Raw genomic sequence first — 21,676 nt, 5'->3', positions numbered from 1 at the left:
ACCTTTGTCATGCACACGTATTGGTTTAACAAGTCTCTACAATCATTTTGAGCTCATTTGTGGCCCTGTTGGTTATCACATCAATTCAATTCAATTCAATTTTTGAGGCAAAACTTCATTGTTGGTTCTGGACCTGGAGCTTGAGTTAAATTTTAGAATTTTTAGTGATTCAAACTGTTCGTGGTTCTAGAAACTTCCTTATATATGCTTCCCATTTGTTTTATATTTGCTGCACTTTTTTCTAGCATGTTTTATTGCATTTTTTATTATTATCTGATTTCTGATAATCTAAAGTTCCCCCAATTTCAAATAAAACGTTTTAATTAATATTATGAAGCCTCATGCCACACACTAAAAGATTTCTAAATTTAAGCAAATCAAGCTATTATACTGGATTCTAAACCAATACTGAATATCAATAGCTACTAAACGATTTCTATAGCAGCTGGCGCCACATTCCACTTGCTATTCTCTTGTTGTTTGTTGAATTCATTTGATTGCTCATTTTGTGAACCCCCCCACCAGCACTTCACAAAAGCAATTTCAATTCCCAGAACAACTGTACAAGTTCAAACGAAAAACTAACAATCAACAACCATTGACCTTTTGTCGAGCCAAACAAAACGAGAAGCTTGTGCTTCGATCAGGTTGATTTTTGGTTTTCTACCCCCTTCACCCACCCCCTCCAAACTGTGATTTATTTGCATTAACTTTTAAACAGTCACAACATTGCCATCAATTCGTCAGCCACTTGACACCACCCCCTCACGTCGAAGTTGAAAAGGTGCTGAAAAGGCACTTCGCCGGAATCACTTCCCCGCGGCATGTTAAGCGATTCATTAGGCACACCTGCTTCGGGGGAACTGGCTTTCATCGTGTCGTGGCTCTGTGCGCCGCGATTGGCAGCCAATCGATATAATATTTCAATTATATTCGGGTTTGTTTTGGGGGGATTTTGTGCCACCTTCCTCCCCTTCCTGCTTCTGAGAGTTGTTTTAATTTTTGGGGGGTGTCTCTTAATGGATTGGTTAAACAAATGTGCACACGCTTTCAACGATGACTGTTTTATTTATATTTTTTTTTTGCTTGAATTTCGTTCCAGCTGTCTCAGTCCACGTTCGGCGTATTTCTACGAATTTCCACCTACAGGTAAGTTGAGAAAGACAATTTAAACTATTAATAGTTTGTCAAATTTCTGAACACCTTTGAGTACATCGAAAAGCTTTGTTTCTTTGTTTCTTTGTTTCTTTGTTTCTTTGTTTCTTTGTTTTTCAGTATACAACTACAACTTTATTTTTACTTTTGGTATTTTGTTTAACATTTTGTTAACGTTAACGTTAACGTTTTGTATCATTCTACTGTTTTGCTTTTAGTTTTTTTGTCACTAATAAGCTCATCATGTTCTCCATTAATCCTTAATATCTCACCCAGTCCTAAATAAGTCATCATTAGTGTCACTCCGATTGCCACTAAAATAGAGCCATTTGGCGGCTTCGGCTGAATATTTAATTGGTCTGACCACGCGCGCCCGAATCGGCTCAGCTCGTTTGTGCGTGGATTTATTTTGGCCCGCGACAAATGATCAAAGAAGCACACAACTGTCAAAGAAGTGGCTCACAAACGAGATATTAATTGAGCTTGAACGTGCGTCGCGCGCCATCTTGATACGGATTAAGCTGCCATATGTTAACCTTCAAGTGTCCATTTCAGATTGTGTTGCCTTTTTAGTTTATTTTTGAAAAAGAAAATTAAATATCGTTAAGTGCCTTTTCACTCAAAATATAAAAAAGGCTTGAAGGTTAAGAAGACCTCTCAAATATGCTAATCCAGCGCTCAATTTTAAACAGTCACTCAAAGGTGTTTGGTGTTGCGTCGCTGGCGATGTGACCAGCGTGACAAAACGCAAAATGCAAGACCAACATTTGAAAAGGACTAATTTGACGTTTTAGAATAGTTTTGATTAGATTGTAGCCCTTTTCAAGTGTTAGTTTGAAAGATAACTTAATAATTTTCAACGGACCCTTTCTCAAATCTCCCCCCCCCCCCCCTTTGCAGATGGCCGCGAGACGAGCAAAAAGCGCACCACGCTGGCGCGACTCCTGAGAGGATTAAAGACTGTTAATCGACGTGATAGATCGAATCAAAACAACGGCGGCTCCGGTGCCAACGCTGGTGGGGGTGTTGGCGGTGGCCCCGGAACCGCGACGCAGGCCAGGGTAAGTAGGCGGCACGCTAATTGAGTCATTTTGAGGGGGAATTATCAGTGCGATTGTTGAATTTGGATGGCTCATTGGCTTGTTATGGTGGTAGATTCACTGGTCTTAACTCCAAGGAGTCCTTGGATGACCAAAATTCCCCCAAATATCAGCAAACTAGTCTACCGTGCTCACTGAAGCGATGTTTGTACGATCTGGAGTAAAAATCCACTGACCTCTTGCTTGTTACGATGGTAGATTTACAGGTCTTGACTCGTACAAGTCCTTGAAAAATTCAGATAACCCTGACATAAGAGCATAGTAGTCTACCATATCCACTGAAGATGTGAGTATAATCCAGGGTCAAAATTTGCGCATATCTATCTTGTTACGGCGGTAGACCCACAGGTCTTAGCTTTAGGGAGTTCTTGGGCATCCTACGACATCTTGAAACATCAGCAAAGTAGTCCACCACATTTACGGACGCTATGCGGGTTTGATCCGGGGTCAAAATTCAACGACCTCTTGCTTGTTATTGCGGTAGATCAACAGGTCTTAACTTTAGGGATGAACTCAGCTTTGGAACATACACAAATCTTACATGATATGGACTTTCAATTTTTATTCTTCTCTCCAAAACTTGAAGATACTCATCCCATCTTCAATTCCACTGCCCCCTTGGCCCGAACCGGCAGGTACGTCTGCACAGCAAACAGTGTCTCATTCTGCGCGTTGTAGAACTTCATGTCCATCCGGTACTGCCCAGCGGGCATGAACGGCGGAAACTGCGCCTCGTTGATCGTGTGCGTCACGTTGATCATCCCCCCGAACGGACACCCAGGCAAATCGGAAATCGTCGTCTTCAGCCCCCCGATCGCGAGCAGCCCAATGCTGGACACTCCGTCCAAGTTGTCGTATGCGTCGCAGTAGTTGAACCACTCGTCGATCAGAAAGGGCTGGTACGTCTGGAAACGATAGTACACCTTGTACCGGCAGAATACCGCGTCCTGAACGGTGCGGAACCGGCCGACGATGTGGGTTTGCGACGGTTGATTGCGGATCAGCCGGTTCGTGCAGGTCAGCAGCTCGAAGTACTTGTACGCCTGGTCAACGCACAGGTTCCGCTCGATCCGGAGCGTGTAGTTGCGGACGGTGTCCGGCGAGAAGATGGGCCGGACGTAGTCGAATTGGCCACCCGAGAGGGTGCGGTGAAGCAGGCAGAGTAGGATGAATGTCTGGAGGGTGGACATGGTGAACTGGGTTGGAAAGTTGTTGTGGTGGACCAATTTATAGGTTGATTGCGGGTCATGCCCAATTTGGTGATTACCCAAGCGGGTTAAGTTGGTGAGTCTGTAATTCGTTCTGCGTCATTTGAGTTTTGTACAACTTACTGTTGTGTGAATTATAACATCTAAAAATCTAAAAATCTAAAAATCTAAAAATCTAAAAATCTAAAAATCTAAAAATCTAAAAATCTAAAAATCTAAAAATCTAAAAATCTAAAAATCTAAAAATCTAAAAATCTAAAAATCTAAAAATCTAAAAATCTAAAAATCTAAAAATCTAAAAATCTAAAAATCTAAAAATCTAAAAATCTAAAAATCTAAAAATCTAAAAATCTAAAAATCTAAAAATCTAAAAATCTAAAAATCTAAAATCTAAAAATCTAAAAATCTAAAAATCTAAAAATCTAAAAATCTAAAAATCTAAAAATCTAAAAATCTAAAAATCTAAAAATCTAAAAATCTAAAAATCTAAAAATCTAAAAATCTAAAAATCTAAAAATCTAAAAATCTAAAAATCTAAAAATCTAAAAATCAAATCAAAAATCTAAAAATCTAAAAATCTAAAAATCTAAAAATCTAAAAATCTAAAAATCTAAAAATCTAAAAAATCTAAAAATCTAAAAATCTAAAAAATCTAAAAATCTAAAAATCTAAAAATCTAAAAAATCTAAAAATCTAAAAATCTAAAAATCTAAAAATCTAAAAATCTAAAAATCTAAAAATCTAAAAATCTAAAAATCTAAAAAATCTAAAAATCTAAAAATCTAAAAATCTAAAAATCTAAAAATCTAAAAATCTAAAAATCTAAAAATCTAAAAATCTAAAAATCTAAAAATCTAAAAATCTAAAAATCTAAAAATCTAAAAATCTAAAAATCTAAAAATCTAAAAATCTAAAAATCTAAAAATCTAAAAATCTAAAAATCTAAAAATCTAAAAAATCTAAAAATCTAAAAATCTAAAAATCTAAAAATCTAAAAATCTAAAAAATCTAAAAATCTAAAAATCTAAAAATCTAAAAATCTAAAAATCTAAAAATCTAAAAAATCTAAAAATCTAAAAATCTAAAAATCTAAAAATCTAAAAATCTAAAAATCTAAAAATCTAAAAATCTAAAAATCTAAAAATCTAAAAATCTAAAAATCTAAAAATCTAAAAATCTAAAAATCTAAAAATCTAAAAATCTAAAAATCTAAAAATCTAAAAATCTAAAAATCTAAAAATCTAAAAATCTAAAAATCTAAAAATCTAAAAATCTAAAAATCTAAAAATATAAAAATCTAAAAATCTAAAAATCTAAAAATCTAAAAATCTAAAAATCTAAAAATCTAAAAATCTAATCTAAAAATCTAAAAATCTAAAAATCTAAAAATCTAAAAATCTAAAAATCTAAAAATCTAAAAATCTAAAAATCTAAAAATCTAAAAATCTAAAAATCTAATAATCTAAAAATCTAAAAATCTAAAAATCTAAAAATCTAAAAATCTAAAAATCTAAAAATCTAAAAATCTAAAAATCTAAAAATCTAAAAATCAAAAAATCTAAAAATCTAAAAATCTAAAAATTTAAAAATCTAAAAATCTAAAAATCTAAAAATCTAAAAATCTAAAAATCTAAAAATCTAAAAATCTAAAAATCTAAAAATCTAAAAATCTAAAAATCTAAAAATCTAAAAATCTAAAAATCTAAAAATCTAAAAATCTAAAAATCTAAAAATCTAAAAATCTAAAAATCTAAAAATCTAAACATCTAAAAATCTAAAAATCTAAAAATCTAAAAATCTAAAAATCTAAAAATCTAAAAATCTAAAAATCTAAAAATCTAAAAATCTAAAAATCTAAAAATCTAAAAATCTAAAATCTCAAATTTCTTCTGATGTCTTAAACTGATAATTTGTCTCAAAGTGCTTCTAATGTCTCAAATGAATCCACTTGTCTCAAACTGCTTTAGTTGTCTCAAACTGCTTTTGATGTCCCAAATTGGTCCAGTTGTCTCAAACTGCTTTTGATATCCCAAATTGCTCAAGTCTCAAACTGCTTCAGCTGTCTCAAACTGCATCAGCTGTCCAAAAGGCCAAGTTGCCGATTTGTGCTGCGCCTTCTTGAAAAAGATAAAGCGCCCCCTCAGGTAGCCCCAGTGCGCCCAAAATGCCATTTTTGCAAATTAAAAATAAGAGCCTAAGGGAGAATTCCCAAATTATATTAGCTGTCTCAAGCTGCTTTAGTTGCTTTTAAATCTATCAGCCTCAGTTGTCTCAACTTTCTCAGATATCGATACGCAAATTCCTAAAAGGAAACCTCCAACGCCCCTTTCAACCAAGGCCACGCACTCCCGTTCAAAAGCTCTTCAAGTAAAAGTGAAAAAATGCATTCAGGGAAGTCATCAACTTTCCCACCAGAGATGCAACCACCCCCTTCTTTAAAAAAAAAAACGCAAATGCAGCCGAGTCAAGAGTACAGATTCCCGGACGCGACGACTTCAGCACGTATCATGTCGCATTAGGATCGCCCCCCCCCCTTTCCCGCAGGATTACACAACAAACAGTGCGGGGGAAGAGCGAAGCAAAGGGTATTTGAAGACTGATGTGCACCAGACTAGACAGGACATGAGCGGAAGACAGCGGCAGCTGCTGGTACAAGGAAAACAGTACAGTGAACCCTTTCAGTACTGGTGATGGCAGTTTCAGTGTGAAGAATACGCCTGGAGTTGTGCAATTTTTGTAGAGTGTTGCACGCAATGTTGTGTGCAACTTGACCTCCAACTCAAACTTCGAGAAAGTTGTCTCAAAATTGACTGTCTCAGTCTTGGCAGAGCAAACAAGCTTGTCTCAAGCGCATCGCTCAAGGATGTCACTCTACCTTCATTGATGCGTTTCATGCCGCGGCGTGTCGAGACGGGGATAAGAGTTTTGCGTTGCAATTGCTAAAACGGGGAGGGTTGGTTAATTGTTGGCTTCTCCGCGGGGACAAGGACTAATGAAAGTGAAAGGACTCGGGAGGCTGCAAAGCGGAGCGGAGAGTCGACAAATGTGTGGGGTTGAAAGTCACGGATCTGGAAGCGGCGGCGCAATTTGTTTGATTGACACGTACAGAAAGAGCTGAAGAAGCGGGTTAAGGTTAGGGTTGCTTGGGCAGAAACGGAAAGTTGCAGCAATTGCACGTGATGACCCAAGTGATGACCAATGTTCTGGGATGAGGCACCTAATTGAGCGTACTAATCGGTTGGTTAGCAATAAAATGACCACTCTGTTGAACGTCAGTAGTGATCTGCACTCAACGTAGCTCACAATGTTCTTCCACAAATCAGTCTTTCTGCTGTACCAGACCGGTCTTCTCGCCAGACGCCATCCGGAACTACACGCTGCGGATCGAGCGGAACCTGTGCGTGGACCAGCCGTACAAGTACTTTGAGCTGCTGACCTGCTCAACCGTCGAAGACGTATTTTGCCGGGAGGTTCCTCGCACCCCAGGAGCCAGTCTTCGTTCGGTACAAGGTGTTCTACCGCTTCCGGACGTACAAACCGTTCCTGATGGACGAGTGGTTCAACTACTGTGAAGTGTTCGACAGTTCAGGAAATGTCTCGCAGGTTAACCGGCTGTGGGTGGGCAGTTTGCGGACTTCCATCCCAAATCTGCCGGGATGACCGCTGCAGGTGAGCTCCGATCTCAACTCCGCTACACTGAACTAGTGACCTCTTGTGGGCATTTCTAGGGACTGCTGAACGTGACGTACGTGATCAACGAGGCTCAGTTCCCGCCGTTTGTGAAGTTTTACACCGCGCAGAACGAGACGCTGTTCGCGGTTCAGACGTTCCTGTCGGTGCGGGCCAAGGGGCCAGTGGACTCGACGATGGGTTGACCCCAGAAATGTAATGTCTATCCAATTAAATGTTTGATGTTAAATAAAGTAACAAATGTTCGACCACTTCCCAAAACTCGAAAGTCTGCCCTCCGGCGGTAACCACTTCCAGGTAGTCTTCTCATTAGCCTAAAAGACTTGAACCCCCCTCGGGACAAACACGCGCGCGCGCCATCTATTGAGATCATCGGGCTAAAGGCCCTAATTTATGCAACCGTGGCACACCACATCGCAAAACCCCGCACACACGGCGGCGTGTGAGTGTTACTTCCAGCAAAGGTAAGCAACTTTGCTTTAAGTAGCTCTCTCACACTCACACACTCACACACACTTGCAGAGGAGATAAAATCGTGACGAACAGGCCTGTGTGACTCTTTATGCCGCACTGGTGCCCTTCAATGCTGTCTGGGTGGTTCCGTCGTACGGTTGTTCTTTGAAGAAGAATAGGCGCTGCAGGACTCGGGGGAAAATCGATATTTTCAAGCATGCCTGGGAAAATTTAATGTGTCTGGGCGCGTGGGTGCCTTTTCTTTGGCGATGTATGTGTCTGCGCCAGCCTTATGAGTAATAGTGCAGCCATTTATCTGTCTGGAGGGGATTCATTTGGCACTCGGAGATGTTCAGTTACATTTGCTGGCTCTAAATCATGCGATTATGTCTCAATTTATCAGCCAACTTTAGGGTAATTGAGGCGAAGTCGACTGCTCCTTTGGAACAAACCACCAGGTACATCTACACCGTAGAGCATCATGTCGATCTGATAGGCAGAGTCATGACCCGGTCAGCAAATTACTGCAAGTATTCATCAACCACTCAATTAGGCAGCAAATTGGGCATATTAGTCAGCGACTAACCTATGAAAGCAACGCAGCTTCCACAACCCAACACAGTTCACCATGACCCCCCTTCAACCACTCGTTCTACTCTGCCTACTCCACGGCACCCTATCGGGTGACGCGTTCGACTACGTCCGGCCCATCTACACGCTCCGCATCGAGCGCGAACCTCGAACCGCCTGGTTCTAAACCAACCGTCCAAGACGTACTTCATCGGGAGGTTCCTCTCCCCCCAAGAGCCGGTCTTTGTTCGGTACAAGGTGTACTACCGCTTCCAAACCTAGCAGCCCTTTATGATGGACGAGTGGTTCAACTACTGCGACGCGTACGACAACTTGGACGGGGTCTCCGGTGTCGGACGACTCGCGGTCGGCAGTTTGAAGAGCTCAACCCCTGAAATGGCCGGCTGCCCGATGCAGGGGACCATCAACGAGGCGCAGTTTCCGCCGTTTATACCGGCCGGCGAGTACCGGATGGACATGGCGTTCTACAACGGGCAGTACGAGACGCTGTTTGCGATGCAGACGTACCTGACGGTGCGGGCCAAGGGCGCGGTGGATTTGCCAATGGGATAAGGGGTTGACGGTTGAAATCAATAAAATGTGAAGAATCAACAGCTTCTAAACCAATTTGTGACGACAGAAGCAGTTTGAGACAACTGAAGCAGTTTGAGACAACTGAAGCAACTTAAGACAACAGAATCAGTTTGAGACAACTGAAACAGTTTGAGACAACTGCAGCAGTTTGAGACATCAGAAGCAGTTTGAGACAAATGAAGCAGTTTGAGACAACTGGACTATCTTGAGACAACTAAAGCAGTTTATGACAACTGAAACAGTTTGAGACAACTGGACCATCTTGAGACAACCGAAGCAGGTTGAGACAAGTGGATTCATTTGAGACAACCGAAACAATTAAGACAACTGAAGCAATTTGAGACAACTAAAGCAGTTTGAGACAACTGAAGCAGTTTGAGACAACTGAAGCAATTTGAGACAACTGAAGAATTTTGAGACAACTGAAGCAGTTTGAGACAACTGAAGCAGTTTGAGACAACTGAAGCAATTTGAGACAACTGAAGCAGTTTGAGACAACTGAAGCAATTTGAGACAACTGAAGCAGTTTGAGACAACTGAAACAGTTTTAGACAACGGAAGCAGTTTGAGACAACTGCAGCAGTTTGAGACTAATGAAGCAGTTTGAGACAACTGGACTATCTTGAGACAACTGAAGCAGTTTGAGACAACTGAAACAGTTTGAGACAACTGGACCATCTTGAGACAACCGAAGCAGGTTGAGACAAGTGGATTCATTTGAGACAACCGAAACAATTAAGACAACTGAAGCAATTTGAGACAACTGAAGAATTTTGAGACAACTGAAGCAGTTTGAGACAACTGAAGCAGTTTGAGACAACTGAAGCAGTTTGAGACAACTGAAGCAGTTTGAGACAACTGAAACAGTTTGAGACATCGGAAGCAGTTTGAGACAATGGAAGCAGTTTGAGACAACTGAAACAGTTTGAGACAACTGCAGCAGTTTGAGACATCAGAAGCAGATTAAGACAACTGAAGCAGTTTGAGACAACTGAAGCAGTTTGAGACAACTGAAGCAGTTTGAGACAACTGAAGCAGTTTGAGACAACTGAAGCAGTTTGAGACAACTGAATCAGTTTGAGACAACTGAAACAGCTTGAGACAACTGGACCATCTTGAGACAACTGAAGCAGTTTGAGACAACTGAAGCAGTTTGAGACAACTGAAGCAGTTTGAGACAACTTAAACATTTTGAGATCACTGCAGCAGTTTGAGACATTAGAAGCAGTTTGAGACAACTGAAGCAGTTTGAGACAACTGGACCAACTTAAGACAACAGAATCAGTTTGAGACAACTGGACCATTTTGAGACAACTGAAGCAGTTTGAGACAACTGAAGCAGGTTGAGACAACTGAATCAGTTTGAGACAACTGAAACAGCTTGAGACAACTGGACCATCTTGAGACAACTGAAGCAGTTTGAGACAACTGAAGCAGTTTGAGACAACTGAAGCAGTTTGAGACAACTGAAGCAGTTTGAGACAACTGAAGCAATTTAAGACAACTGTAGCAGTTTGAGATAACTGAAGCAGTTTGAGACAACTGAAGCTTTTTGAGACAACTGAAACAGCTTGAGACAACTGGACCATCTTGAGACAACTGAAGCAGTTTGAGACAACTGAAGCAGTTTGAGACAACTTAAACATTTTGAGATCACTGCAGCAGTTTGAGACATTAGAAGCAGTTTGAGACAACTGAAGCAGTTTGAGACAACTGGACCAACTTAAGACAACAGAATCAGTTTGAGACAACTGGACCATTTTGAGACAACTGAAGCAGTTTGAGACAACTGAAGCAGTTTGAGACAACTGAAGCAGTTTGAGACAACTGAAGCAGTTTGAGACAACTGAAGCAATTTAAGACAACTGTAGCAGTTTGAGATAACTGAAGCAGTTTGAGACAACTGAAGCTTTTTGAGACAACTGAAGCAGTCTGAGGCAACTCAAGTAATCTGAGACAACTGACAGTTGAAAATAGTAAAGTCATTTTACAACCTTACAGCATAAAACCTTGCCACTTCTGTTGAAAATCTTATCATAATGAGGTGTTCTGATTGCAGATGTTCCATTTGGCTTTCCCCTCCTGCGGCCCATGCAAATGCACAAACCATCATTAGTGCTTATTTTAATTTAGAATGCAAATTTCGTGCCACGATTTCAAGTGGCAGTGGTCCAACTTTTCCAACTGCACTATTATTGAAATTCCCGAAATGACTTAATGCTCCAACGATAGTCGCCGTTTTCTTCTTCTTGCTCGCTTTTCTTATATTATTTTTTTCCCCACTTCCGTGTCCCATTTCAGCCGCAGAACGAAAGACTGAGACATTTTCAAATGAACGGCGGCGCTGGTGGACCACAGCCCAGCTTCGAGGAAACCATCCAGCGGGTAGGTTCTGGGACCAGACCCCGGTCGGGACTTCCGGACACTTGGGGCCGGTCGGCCGGCGAGCGCAGACTACATTTGCTATGTGCATAAATATCTTGGTTCTTTTTTTGTTTCCGAACCAGCAATGGCCGATGGCACGAGGAGGCAGTGATGGGAAATCTGGAAAAAAAACTTTGTACTGTTTTTATCTTTTGCAACATAATTGCAACATATTTATAACATGAAGAACTTTTAAATCATTCTTAAATTCTTCAATTTTAAAGGAAACAATTCACCTATTGCAACAAATAACAAAACAAAACTTATGGTTTTGTAACATATTTGCAACATATTTGTAACTTTGCCAAACTTTTCAATTTTTAAATCTTAACAATAATGCTCTGCATTCTCACTGATGGAAAAATGCTTAAATAACACGACAATTTTTCCTCAACTATTAATTTTGTTTGTTTTCTTCATAACAGCTTTGCAACTTGTGTGCAACATGATTGCAACATGTTTGCAACATCCCTTATAATTATCTTCTTTTTGAATTTCAAACTCCAGGATAAATACTTTGTGATTAAACTGGTTAATAAATCAAAGCATATGAGCAGTTCTCTACGGAATCGGTCTTTTTTCTTTAATTTTAATTTTTGTATTTTTTAATCCGGCTGAAACTTTTTTGGTGCCTTTGGTATGCCCAAAGAAGCCATTTTGCATCATTAGTTCGTTCATATAATTTTCCATACAAATTTGGCAGCTGTCCATACAAAAATGATATGTGAAAATTCAAAAATCTGTATCTTTTGAAGGAATTTTTTGATCGATTTGGTGTCTTCTGCAAAGTTGTAGGTATGGATATGGACTACACTGAAAAAAAGTGAAACACGGTAAAAAAAATTTGGTGATTTTTAATTTCACTTTTTGTCACTAAAACTTGATTTGCAAAAAAATACTATTTTTATTTTTTTTTATTTTTTGATATGTTTTAGAGGACATCAAATGCCAACTTTTCAGAAATTTCCAGAATGGGCAAAAAATCTTTTACCGAGTTATGATTTTTTGAATCAATACAGATTTTTTCAAAAAATCGAAATATTGGTCGCAAAAATTTTTCAACTTCAGTTTTCGATGTAAAATCAAATTTGCAATCAAAAAGTACTTTAGTGAATTTTTGATAAAGTGCACCGTTTTCAAGTTATAGCCATTTTTAGGTAACTTTTTTGAAAATAGGCGCAGTTTTTCATTTTTTAAAATTAGTGCCCATGTTTGCCCACCTTTGAAAACAATATTTTTGAAAAGCTGAGAAAATTCTCTTTATTTTGCTTTATTGAACTTTGTTGATACGACCCTTTAGTTGCTGAGATATTGCCATGCAAAGGTTAAAAAACAGGAAAATTGATGATTTTTCGAAAAGATCGAAAAATTTTACGAATGTTTCATATTTTAACATTGAAAACCGGACCATTAGTTGCTGAGATATCGACATTGAAAAATGGTGGGCTGTTAGTAGAGGGTGACGATTCTCGAGATTTTCAATTTCCCGGGAATCGAGAGTTGAGTTTTGCCATTTCCCGGGAATTCCCGGGACCCGGGAATTTTTTTAACTAGCCAATAGTGTTCCCTCAATCTACAAATACAAAATCGTTTCTCGAGCCTTTTTGGGACTCGAATTGCAGTTTAAAATGTTTACGAATCTTCATTCGCACTGATTGATTTTTCCAAAGTTGCACAAAATTTTTGTTGAACTTGTTATTAGATTTTTTGAAAGTAAAAAAATAACTAATATATAATTATCCATTTATGCAATATGGCATTCTGCAATATGATAAATAACGACTCAAAACAAAAACTTTAAGTTGATTTTTTCCTTCTTAAGGTCAACTGTAAATGTTCACAATTCGCGGACTTAGTGTCCGCTTACAAAAAAATGTCTGATTTTTATTCTTTAAATATAATTTAATATGCAAAACACAAAATGACTCGATAAAGCGAAATTGACTTACTTAGAATTTAAAAAAATAGACTATGAGTTATGCTATGCTCGAGAGGGAATATGGAAATTAAACTTATCTTGAAAAGGCTTTTCCCTCTTAGAAATAAAAAAATATTTCATTTATGGTGTGTAACTGCTAATTATGCTTCAATGTTAATTTTGGGTTCCACATTTTTTGGTTACACTCAATTAAAGTTATTGGAATTTTTGAAAAGTTAAAATTCACACTTTTAGAATAAGAAGATTAGAGAAGCATTGATCAATTCAATCTTGGAAATCGAACATTGAACATCCAATGTTCTAAATAATTTCGAATTTTTCAAATGTTTTTCTGATTAGTTTATTAATTTTGGTTCGATATTTATAAGTATAAAATTTCCCGGGAGTCTCGACCAAATTTCCCGGGAATCGAGAGGTCAAAAAATTGTCGATTTCCCGGGAAATTTTTCCCGGGAATTCCCGCTCGTCACCCTCTAGCTGTTAGGGTGAGACTTGGAAAACATCAATTTTCCTGTTTTTAAACCTTTGCATTGCAATATCTCAGCAACTAAGGGTCGTATCAACAAAGTTCAAAAATGCAAAATATAGAGAATTTTCTCAGCTTTTTAAAAATATTTTTTTCAAAAGTGGGCAAACATGTGCACTACTTTAAAAAAATGAAAAACAGCGATTATTATCAAAAAAGTCACCTAAAATTGGATTTAACTTGAAAACGGTGCACTTTATGAAAATTTCATCAAAGTACTTTTTGATTGCAAATTTGATTTTACATCGAAAAATGAAGTTGAAAAATTTTTGCGACGAATATTTCGATTTTTTGAAAAAAATAGTATTGATTCAAAAAATCATAACTCGGTCAAAGATTTTTTGCCCATTCTGGAAATTTCTGAAAAGTTGGCATTTGATGTCCTCTAAAACATATCAAAAAATAAAAAAAAAATTAAAATTGTGTTTTTTTGCAAATCAAGTTTTAGTGACAAAAAGTGAAGTTAAAAATCACCAATATTTTTTTTTACCGTGTATCATTTTTTTTTCAGTGTTGTTTGGGCTTCTTTGGGCATACCGAAGGCACCAAAAAAGTTTCAGCCGGATTAAAAATACAAAAAAAATCGAATGACCGAAATCTCAGATAATTGCTCATATTTGAAACGTTGCAGTTAGATTACAAATATGTTGCATGTTGCATTGGCAATTATGACATTTTTTCTTTGCTTTTTTGTTGTTTTCCATCAAAACCACCTTTTTTTACGAAACTAATTCTCAAAAAAAAAAAAAAAACAAAACAAAAATGCAACTGTTATGCAACATCTCAAATCTTGAAAATTCAAAAATTTAATAATTTCCCATCACTGCTTCGTTAGACCTCCCCCTCTCTTTCCAGAGAGTGCCCAAATTGTTTCAGTTTTTCAGTGTTTTAGTTTTAATTATTTACCCCCGCCCTCCCTCAGCCATTGGCCATCCTACCCTCCCTCCCCCCCCGCCACGTTTCCGGTGGAAAGTTGACTGTTGTTTTTGTGGTCTGCCAGTTTATTGCCACTTTTCCGGCAAAAGTGACCAGGGGGGGGAGGTGCTTTTTGCTTGCTCAGAAAAATTCATAGAGTTCGTTTTTTTTCTGTGGTGAAGGCTCCAAAAAATGTTTAGCATTCATCTTTCACACGTAAACTGATAATTTTGTACGACTTTTTTTTTGCTCTGTTCCCGTCCACTTGGCAGCTGAAAATTCAAGAAGCACTGAGGAAAAAGGAAAAGTTTCAACGCGAGCACGAAGAGGTAAGTGGGCTTGTTGCCGTTGTTGTTGTTTTTATGTCTGTGTGTACGTATTTCCGTGTTTGTGTGTATGTGACCGTTTGTTATTTTGTCCCTGATGGCTTTTTTTTCTCCTTCGGTTTTCCGCTTCCAATTCCTTGAAAGTTTTTCCGCCTCCCTTTAACAACCCTCGCGCGTCCACCCTGTGAAGAGATTATTCCATCACGTTAACGCAAAAAAAAATCGCCCAAATGTATACTTCCCACAATTCACCAGTGTTTACTGTAAGAGTTAATCGCCCGAAGTTGGGCGAAATCTTGTCCAACTTTACGGTAAAAGTATTGTGGCAGCGTGCCAGCCCGAGCAGGGGTAAATAACACGGGAATACCAAATTTTGGTATTACTTGAGCAAATAACAGCGACCAAAATGTGCCCTTGGTTGCCCAGTAATAGATGGTAAAATACCATGAAATCATACCAAAAGCTTGTATGTGGAAGGGCACAACAATACCATACCATGTTATTCCAAAGGTAAAATAATACCACAAAATAAAATCATTTCAATACCAAGTTGAGGTCTTCTGGATTTTTGAACATTGCTTGAATACCAAAACTTGGTATTGTCATGGTTTTAATTTTAGGTATTCCCGCGCCCTTGGAAAATCATATTTTGGTATTCCTGTGGTCTTCCACAAACATGATATTGGTTTGATTTCATGGTATTTTACCATCTATTACTGGGCAACCAAGAGCACATTTTGGTCGCTGGTATTTGCACAAGTAATACCAAAATTTGGTATTTTCATACCATTTTTAGTGCAGCAGTTGCAGTTAGTGAAAAAAACGGAAATGATCCATATGCAACAGCCAAATCTACTCACCTGATGATTCCATGTTGTTCTTAGTGATATTCTTCACCACACCGAATGCATTTGTCATTGATGAACGGCCTGTGCATGAAGTTCTTGAAGATTCTGAAAAATAACAAGATTGAAAAATAAGTGTTATTAAAATAAAACTGGATTGAAATTCACCAAAATTCAATAATCTTTCGATTGACTCGTTTTTCAAAGTATTTGGTTTTTTTTTTCAAATCATTTTAGCGCAAAATTTATTATCTTGTCCAAATTGGTAAAAAAAATCCCATAGTTTCAGAGAAAATTGATGAAACCTTTCAATACCAAAATAATACCAAAATGTGCCATCCTGACTTAGAAAATTTTCCACAATTTCAAGTCATTTCTGTAGGGGGTATATCAAAAATGTTTAAAATCAAGTTCGAAATTTCCGGTTTTCAATGAAAGCATTCGCTTTAAGACATCATTTTAGTGCAAAATTAATTATTTTGTCAAAATTGGTCAAAATTTTCCCATAGTTTCAGAGGAATTTGATAAAAACACTTTAATACCAAAATAATACCAAAATGTACCATCCTGACTTAGAAAATTTTCCACAATTTCAAGTAATTTCTTTAGGGGGTTAATCAAAAATGTTTAAAATCAAGTTTGAAATTTCCGGTTTTCAATGAATGCATTCGCTTTGAGACATAATTTTAGCGCAAAATTAATTATTTTGTCAAAATTGGTCAACATTTTCCCATAGTTTCAGAGGAATTCGATAAAACACTGTAATACCAAAAGAATACCAATATGTGGTGTTCGACCATTGACAAATTCTGCAATTTTGCAATATCAAAACAATACCTTAAATTGGTATGATACCACATTTTGCTCTTGCATAATCCTAAAGACAAATTTTAAAGGGTCCAGGAATACCAAAATTTGGTATTGATACCAGAGAAAGGTATTATTACGCATTTCCCTTGTTATTTACCCATGCTCGGGAGACGGACTTCCGGTGTTTGCTTGTTGTGGACACCTTGGTCGGTTGGCCGATTTTTGCTTGCCGGAACAGGAGAAGAATTAAAAAGCTACAGTTTACTTGCTTAATAAGTTTGGGGAACAAAGAAGTTATGTCTGCACTGTTACGCGTGTGACTTCCGGTTGAAAATATAACGAGACAGCACTGCAACTAATTACCGGTAATGTTTTTAGCAAAACTATCTTCACATTCTTTTTTTTAAACCTTTTTGATATTTCGTTAAATGAGAATGTATATCAAATTTTGTAAAACGTCAAAAAATATTAATTTATAGCTTGGCTGATAAATTTAACAGGGATTTTTTTTATTAAAACAACTTCATTTGAAATTTTGCCAAAACATCTCAAAACTGAAACTTTCCAATCTACTGAAAAAAAAAAACAAAATGATAATCGTTTTGAGATTATAGATTGGCTTAAAATATTTGACAAAAAATAATTGGATCAAAGAGGTAACTATAAATCTGGAGCAACATTTGAAAGGGGCGGTACGACATTGCTCTTACGGCCTTTCGTCCCATTTTAACGCGTGTAATGAAAGGCCGTAAGAGCAATGTCGTACCGCCCCTTTCAAATGTTGCTCCAGAAATTACTTCATTATAATGCATTATAATGGCAAATCACTTTTGTTTATTAAAAATATTTCGCAAAATCTTGGGCACAGAAACAAATCAAATAGATAGTTCAACTTTAATTTCTAATTAGTATAACAACATGACAGCTTTCATTTATTATTTCAAATTAAAGTGATGAACATTAATTTTTCCTCCATGGGTAATTCTCTACCAACTCACACGAAATCGGGAAAAGTTACCCCGACCCCTCTTCGATTTGCCTGAAACTTTGTCCTAAGGGGTAACTTTTGTCCCTGATCACGAATCCGAGGTCCGTTTTTTGATATCTCGTGACGGAGGTGCGGTACGACCCCTTCCATTTTTGAACATGCGAAAAAAGAGGTGTTTTTCAATAATTTGCAGCACAAAACGGTGATGAGATAGAAATTTGGTGTCAAAGGGACGTTTATGTAAAATTAGACGCCCGATTTGATGGCGTACTCAGAATTCCGAAAAAACGTATTTTTCAACGAAAAAAGCACTAAAAAAGTTTTAAAAATTGTCCCATTTTCCGTTACTCGACTGTAAATAATTTTGGAACATGTCATTTTATGGGAAATTTAATGTACTTTTCGAATCTACATTGACCCAGAAGGGTCATTTTTTCATTTAGAACAAAATTTTTCATTTTAAAATTTCGTGTTTTTTCTAACTTTGCAGGGTTATTTTTTAGAGTGTAACAATGTTCTACAAAGTTATAGAGCAGACAATTACAAAAATTTTGATATATAGACATAAGGGGTTTGCTTATAAACATCACGAGTTATCGCGATTTTACGAAAAAAAGTTTTGAAAAAGTTGGTCGTCATCGATCATGGCCGTTCATGGTCAACCGCGACAGAAACGGACGACGAAACAAAGAGAAACGCAAAAAGTAACTTTTTCAAAACTTTTTTTCGTAAAATCGCGATAACTCGTGATGTTTATAAGCAAACCCCTTATGTCTATATATCAAAATTTTTGTAATTGTCTTCTCTACAACTTTGTAGAACATTGTTACACTCTAAAAAATAACCCTGCAAAGTTAGAAAAAACACGAAATTTTAAAATGAAAAATTTTGTTCTAAATGAAAAAATGACCCTTCTGGGTCAATGTAGATTCGAAAAGAACATTAAATTTCCCATTAAATGACATGTTCCAAAAATTTTTGCAGTCAAGTAACGGAAAATGGGAGAATTTTTAAAACTTTTTCAGTGTTTTTTTCGATGAAAAATACGTTTTTTCGGAATTCTGAGTACGCCATCAAATTGGGCGTCTTATTTTACATAAAAGTCCCTTTGACACCAAATTTCTATCTCATCACCGTTTCAGGCTGCAAATTATTGAAAAACACCTCTTTTTTCGCATGTTCAAAAATGGAAGGGGTCGTACCGCCCCTCCGTCACGAGATATCAAAAAACGGACCTCGGATTCGTGATCAGAGACTAAAGTTACCCCTTAGTTTCACGCAAATCGAAGAGGGGTCGGGGCAACTGCTGTGTGAGTTGGCGGAGAATTACCCCAATAAAATTTCTTTTTATCGCTTGCGCTCAATTTTTCATTTTGATAATCAAGTTCATTTTGAGTTCTGTAGGATCGAAAATAAATAAGTAAATTAAAATACTTTCCAATAATTTTCAAAAAAAAACAAAAATTTGTCGGATGACAAATGACGATATGATTTGTCACGTTTGCTGTAAAAATAGGTCTTGGCTTCCGAAAAAGCAGGATTTTTTTTGAATTATCATATTACTGTTTAACATGATGAATGCCTTCAACAAATTATGTAGCATTTTTTCCCCTTCACCACTTATAGCTTTTTTTCAAACAAAAACACCCTTAAATTGCTACGTTATTTGTGGATGTTGCCTTGTGTAAGGGTAATGCTTTGAATGGTTCGAAATGTTTTAGAAAGTAATGTTTTTGAAATTGATTTAATTTTATGAATCATTGCTATTTTGTTGATTTCATGAGGTTTGATTTGATTTTTTTAAAATTGATTAGCATATTTTATAAGATATGTAACATTAATTTTTTTTGCTTATTGTAGGCTTTATTTGCATTTATTTTAAATAGATTTGTTTGTCTTTTAAAATAAATAACAATAAAAATTTATAAATTGATTTTTTCATATTTTTGCCTTTTTTCAGCACTTTAAAAAGATGTTTTTTTTTTCAAATAGGGATACAATTCTGTCTTATTTTTAGCCGTACATTGTGCATAGATAGAACTTAACAATTTATTTATTTTTTTCATTTTGTTCATCATTTATCAAATTTATCGTAATCCATTTGTTCGCAATCCATTTGTTAATTGAAATAAAAAAAACACGCATAAAAAATCTCCAAAACTAACTTTTTGTTCCATTTTGGTTAATTTTTTTATGTTTGATCTTTTTTGCCTTCCTCAACTCAAAGAGTATAGTGAATTAGCTTAAATAATAAAAAAACGAGTTATTTCGAAAAGTGGTCAAAGACAATCTTATGGGAAATTGGACGAGCTTTCCGGTAAAAATATTTACGAGACTTTTCAAGTCTGTCATATAGAAATTGTCAAAAACCATCAAAAAACCATTTTTTTCAACATTTTTATTTTTAAAACCACTGTAACTTCACAAGGATTGAACTTAGGACAGTGGTCAATATGGAGACTTTTATGTAAAATTGTCTGGAGAATCGATTCCCGTATTCGGTTTTTGAAAATTTTGACGTTTAGAGCATTTTTTAAAAAAACAGTTTCAGTAAATGGTTTTTGTATTTTTTTAGGTGAGTTGCTCCATCCTGCATTTTTCGTGAGTCTTTTTGTAACATCTTAGGCTATTTTCACAAAAATTTTGAACAAAACAAAATCGTGGGCTCACCTTTAAATTTGACTTTTAAACTTAAAAATCAGAAAATATCGTAATAGTGGCGTGTTTTTTTCTTTCAGTGTATTTTTTTTCGGAAAGCCCGTCAAATTTCCTACAAGTTTGTTTTTGACCACTTTTTGATACGATGCAACGGCTTCGAGATACAGCAATATTTAAATTACGAAATACAAAAATATTTAAAACACTTACGCCCTTCTCAAATGTCATTATCGGGTGAAACTGGCTCCATATACAAAAAAATGCTTACCTAAGCGTATGGCTTGGAAAATTTCTAAATTTACGGTATGTGAACGTTTCCATATCAAAGGTAAACAAACAACTGCATAGCAACAAATATCAACCCAGCAAATTTTCTAAGTGTATTGTAGATGACGACCGTAAGTTACGTACCTTCCTAAGTAACTAATATATTTTACTTTACTTAACTATTCTAAGCTAAAATTCTGAGTTAAAAAATGCTCTTAAATCTGAATTTATTTTTGAATTCCATTTTAATAATTCTTAAAACTTGTAAAATATAAACTTATTTCAACTGTTTTAAGTTAAAAATTTGCCCAAAGAATCAGACAATGCAGTCAGTTTTCCGATTCGAACTACTTTTTGTTGAGAGGATATAGTACTACTTATCATTGTTTTCCTAATTATAGCAAATTAACTTTTAAAACCTATCAAAAATGGTTGAACACTTCTTGCAAACTCTTTTACCAAATGTCAGTATGGTTTCATAACGCTCCGTGTGTTATTTACTCGTATTTTTTATTTTGCAAAAAAAAACTGTTAAAAAGAAAAATAAAATAGTTGCGTTTCAATATTTATATTCGACCTTTTACCTATTTAATGTCAGCTGATTATAAAAAAAAAGATGTTGTTTCATTTAAACCTTCTGAATTATAAATGATCCAGCATCCTTTTTCAAAACAATTTGAGTTTCTAAAAAAGTATATCAAACATTGATTTCCATTACATTATTTCCTCAAAACCAAATAAGATAAACTAGTTTTATATCAGAAAAGAATCTTAAAGTATACATAATATAAGTATGAGGTACATATCAGAAAAAAAACACATATAAATAAACAAACCAAAATAAATATGAACATCATGACAAGGAACCAACCTCAATTCATCCAATCGATTATGCAGAATCATTTTCAGAATATGTTGAAATCAGAATTTCCCAACTTTGTATGTTTGTTTTCTCCCAAATCAACCATCGTGAGCATTTCCGAGACATGTATAGTGAAATTACCCCGTTGTTTCCCCGAAATAATGCAAACATTGTAAAAAAAAACTCCCCAAAAATTAAGCGTTCTACCAATTTTCCATTTCGCCATTTTCGCCAACTCCAACTGCTCTTATCAAACAGCAACGCAACTATTGCAACTCCGCATCGAACTCGCCGTACTGGATTCGCAGCGAGCAGCTGTAAAACTGCACCTTTCATCGACCAACAA

The 21,676-nt window shown here is 36.2% G+C and overlaps 1 protein-coding gene across 3 annotated transcripts in view; it reads left to right on the top strand.

The window, feature by feature from the left end:
* LOC120422308 (sterile alpha motif domain-containing protein 5) overlaps positions 1-21,676 on the top strand; it is a 426,502-nt gene that overhangs the window by 316,643 nt on the left and 88,183 nt on the right. For all 3 annotated transcript variants that reach the window (XR_008212123.1, XM_052708208.1, XM_052708205.1), the window contains 4 exons: positions 1,103-1,149; positions 2,056-2,216; positions 11,072-11,155; positions 14,847-14,903. Coding sequence is in view for 2 of the 3 variants with exons in the window: in XM_052708208.1 (XP_052564168.1) it covers positions 1,103-1,149; positions 2,056-2,216; positions 11,072-11,155; positions 14,847-14,903 (349 nt within the window). In the remaining variant the exon portion in view is untranslated. The remainder of the gene's footprint in view (positions 1-1,102; positions 1,150-2,055; positions 2,217-11,071; positions 11,156-14,846; positions 14,904-21,676) is intronic.

Source organism: Culex pipiens, chromosome 1 (assembly GCF_016801865.2).
Source record: "Culex pipiens pallens isolate TS chromosome 1, TS_CPP_V2, whole genome shotgun sequence".
Taxonomy (NCBI): Eukaryota; Metazoa; Arthropoda; class Insecta; order Diptera; family Culicidae; genus Culex; species Culex pipiens.
The sequence above is the reverse complement of the archived record's forward strand: the minus strand, read 5'-3'. Positions and strand labels throughout refer to the sequence as shown.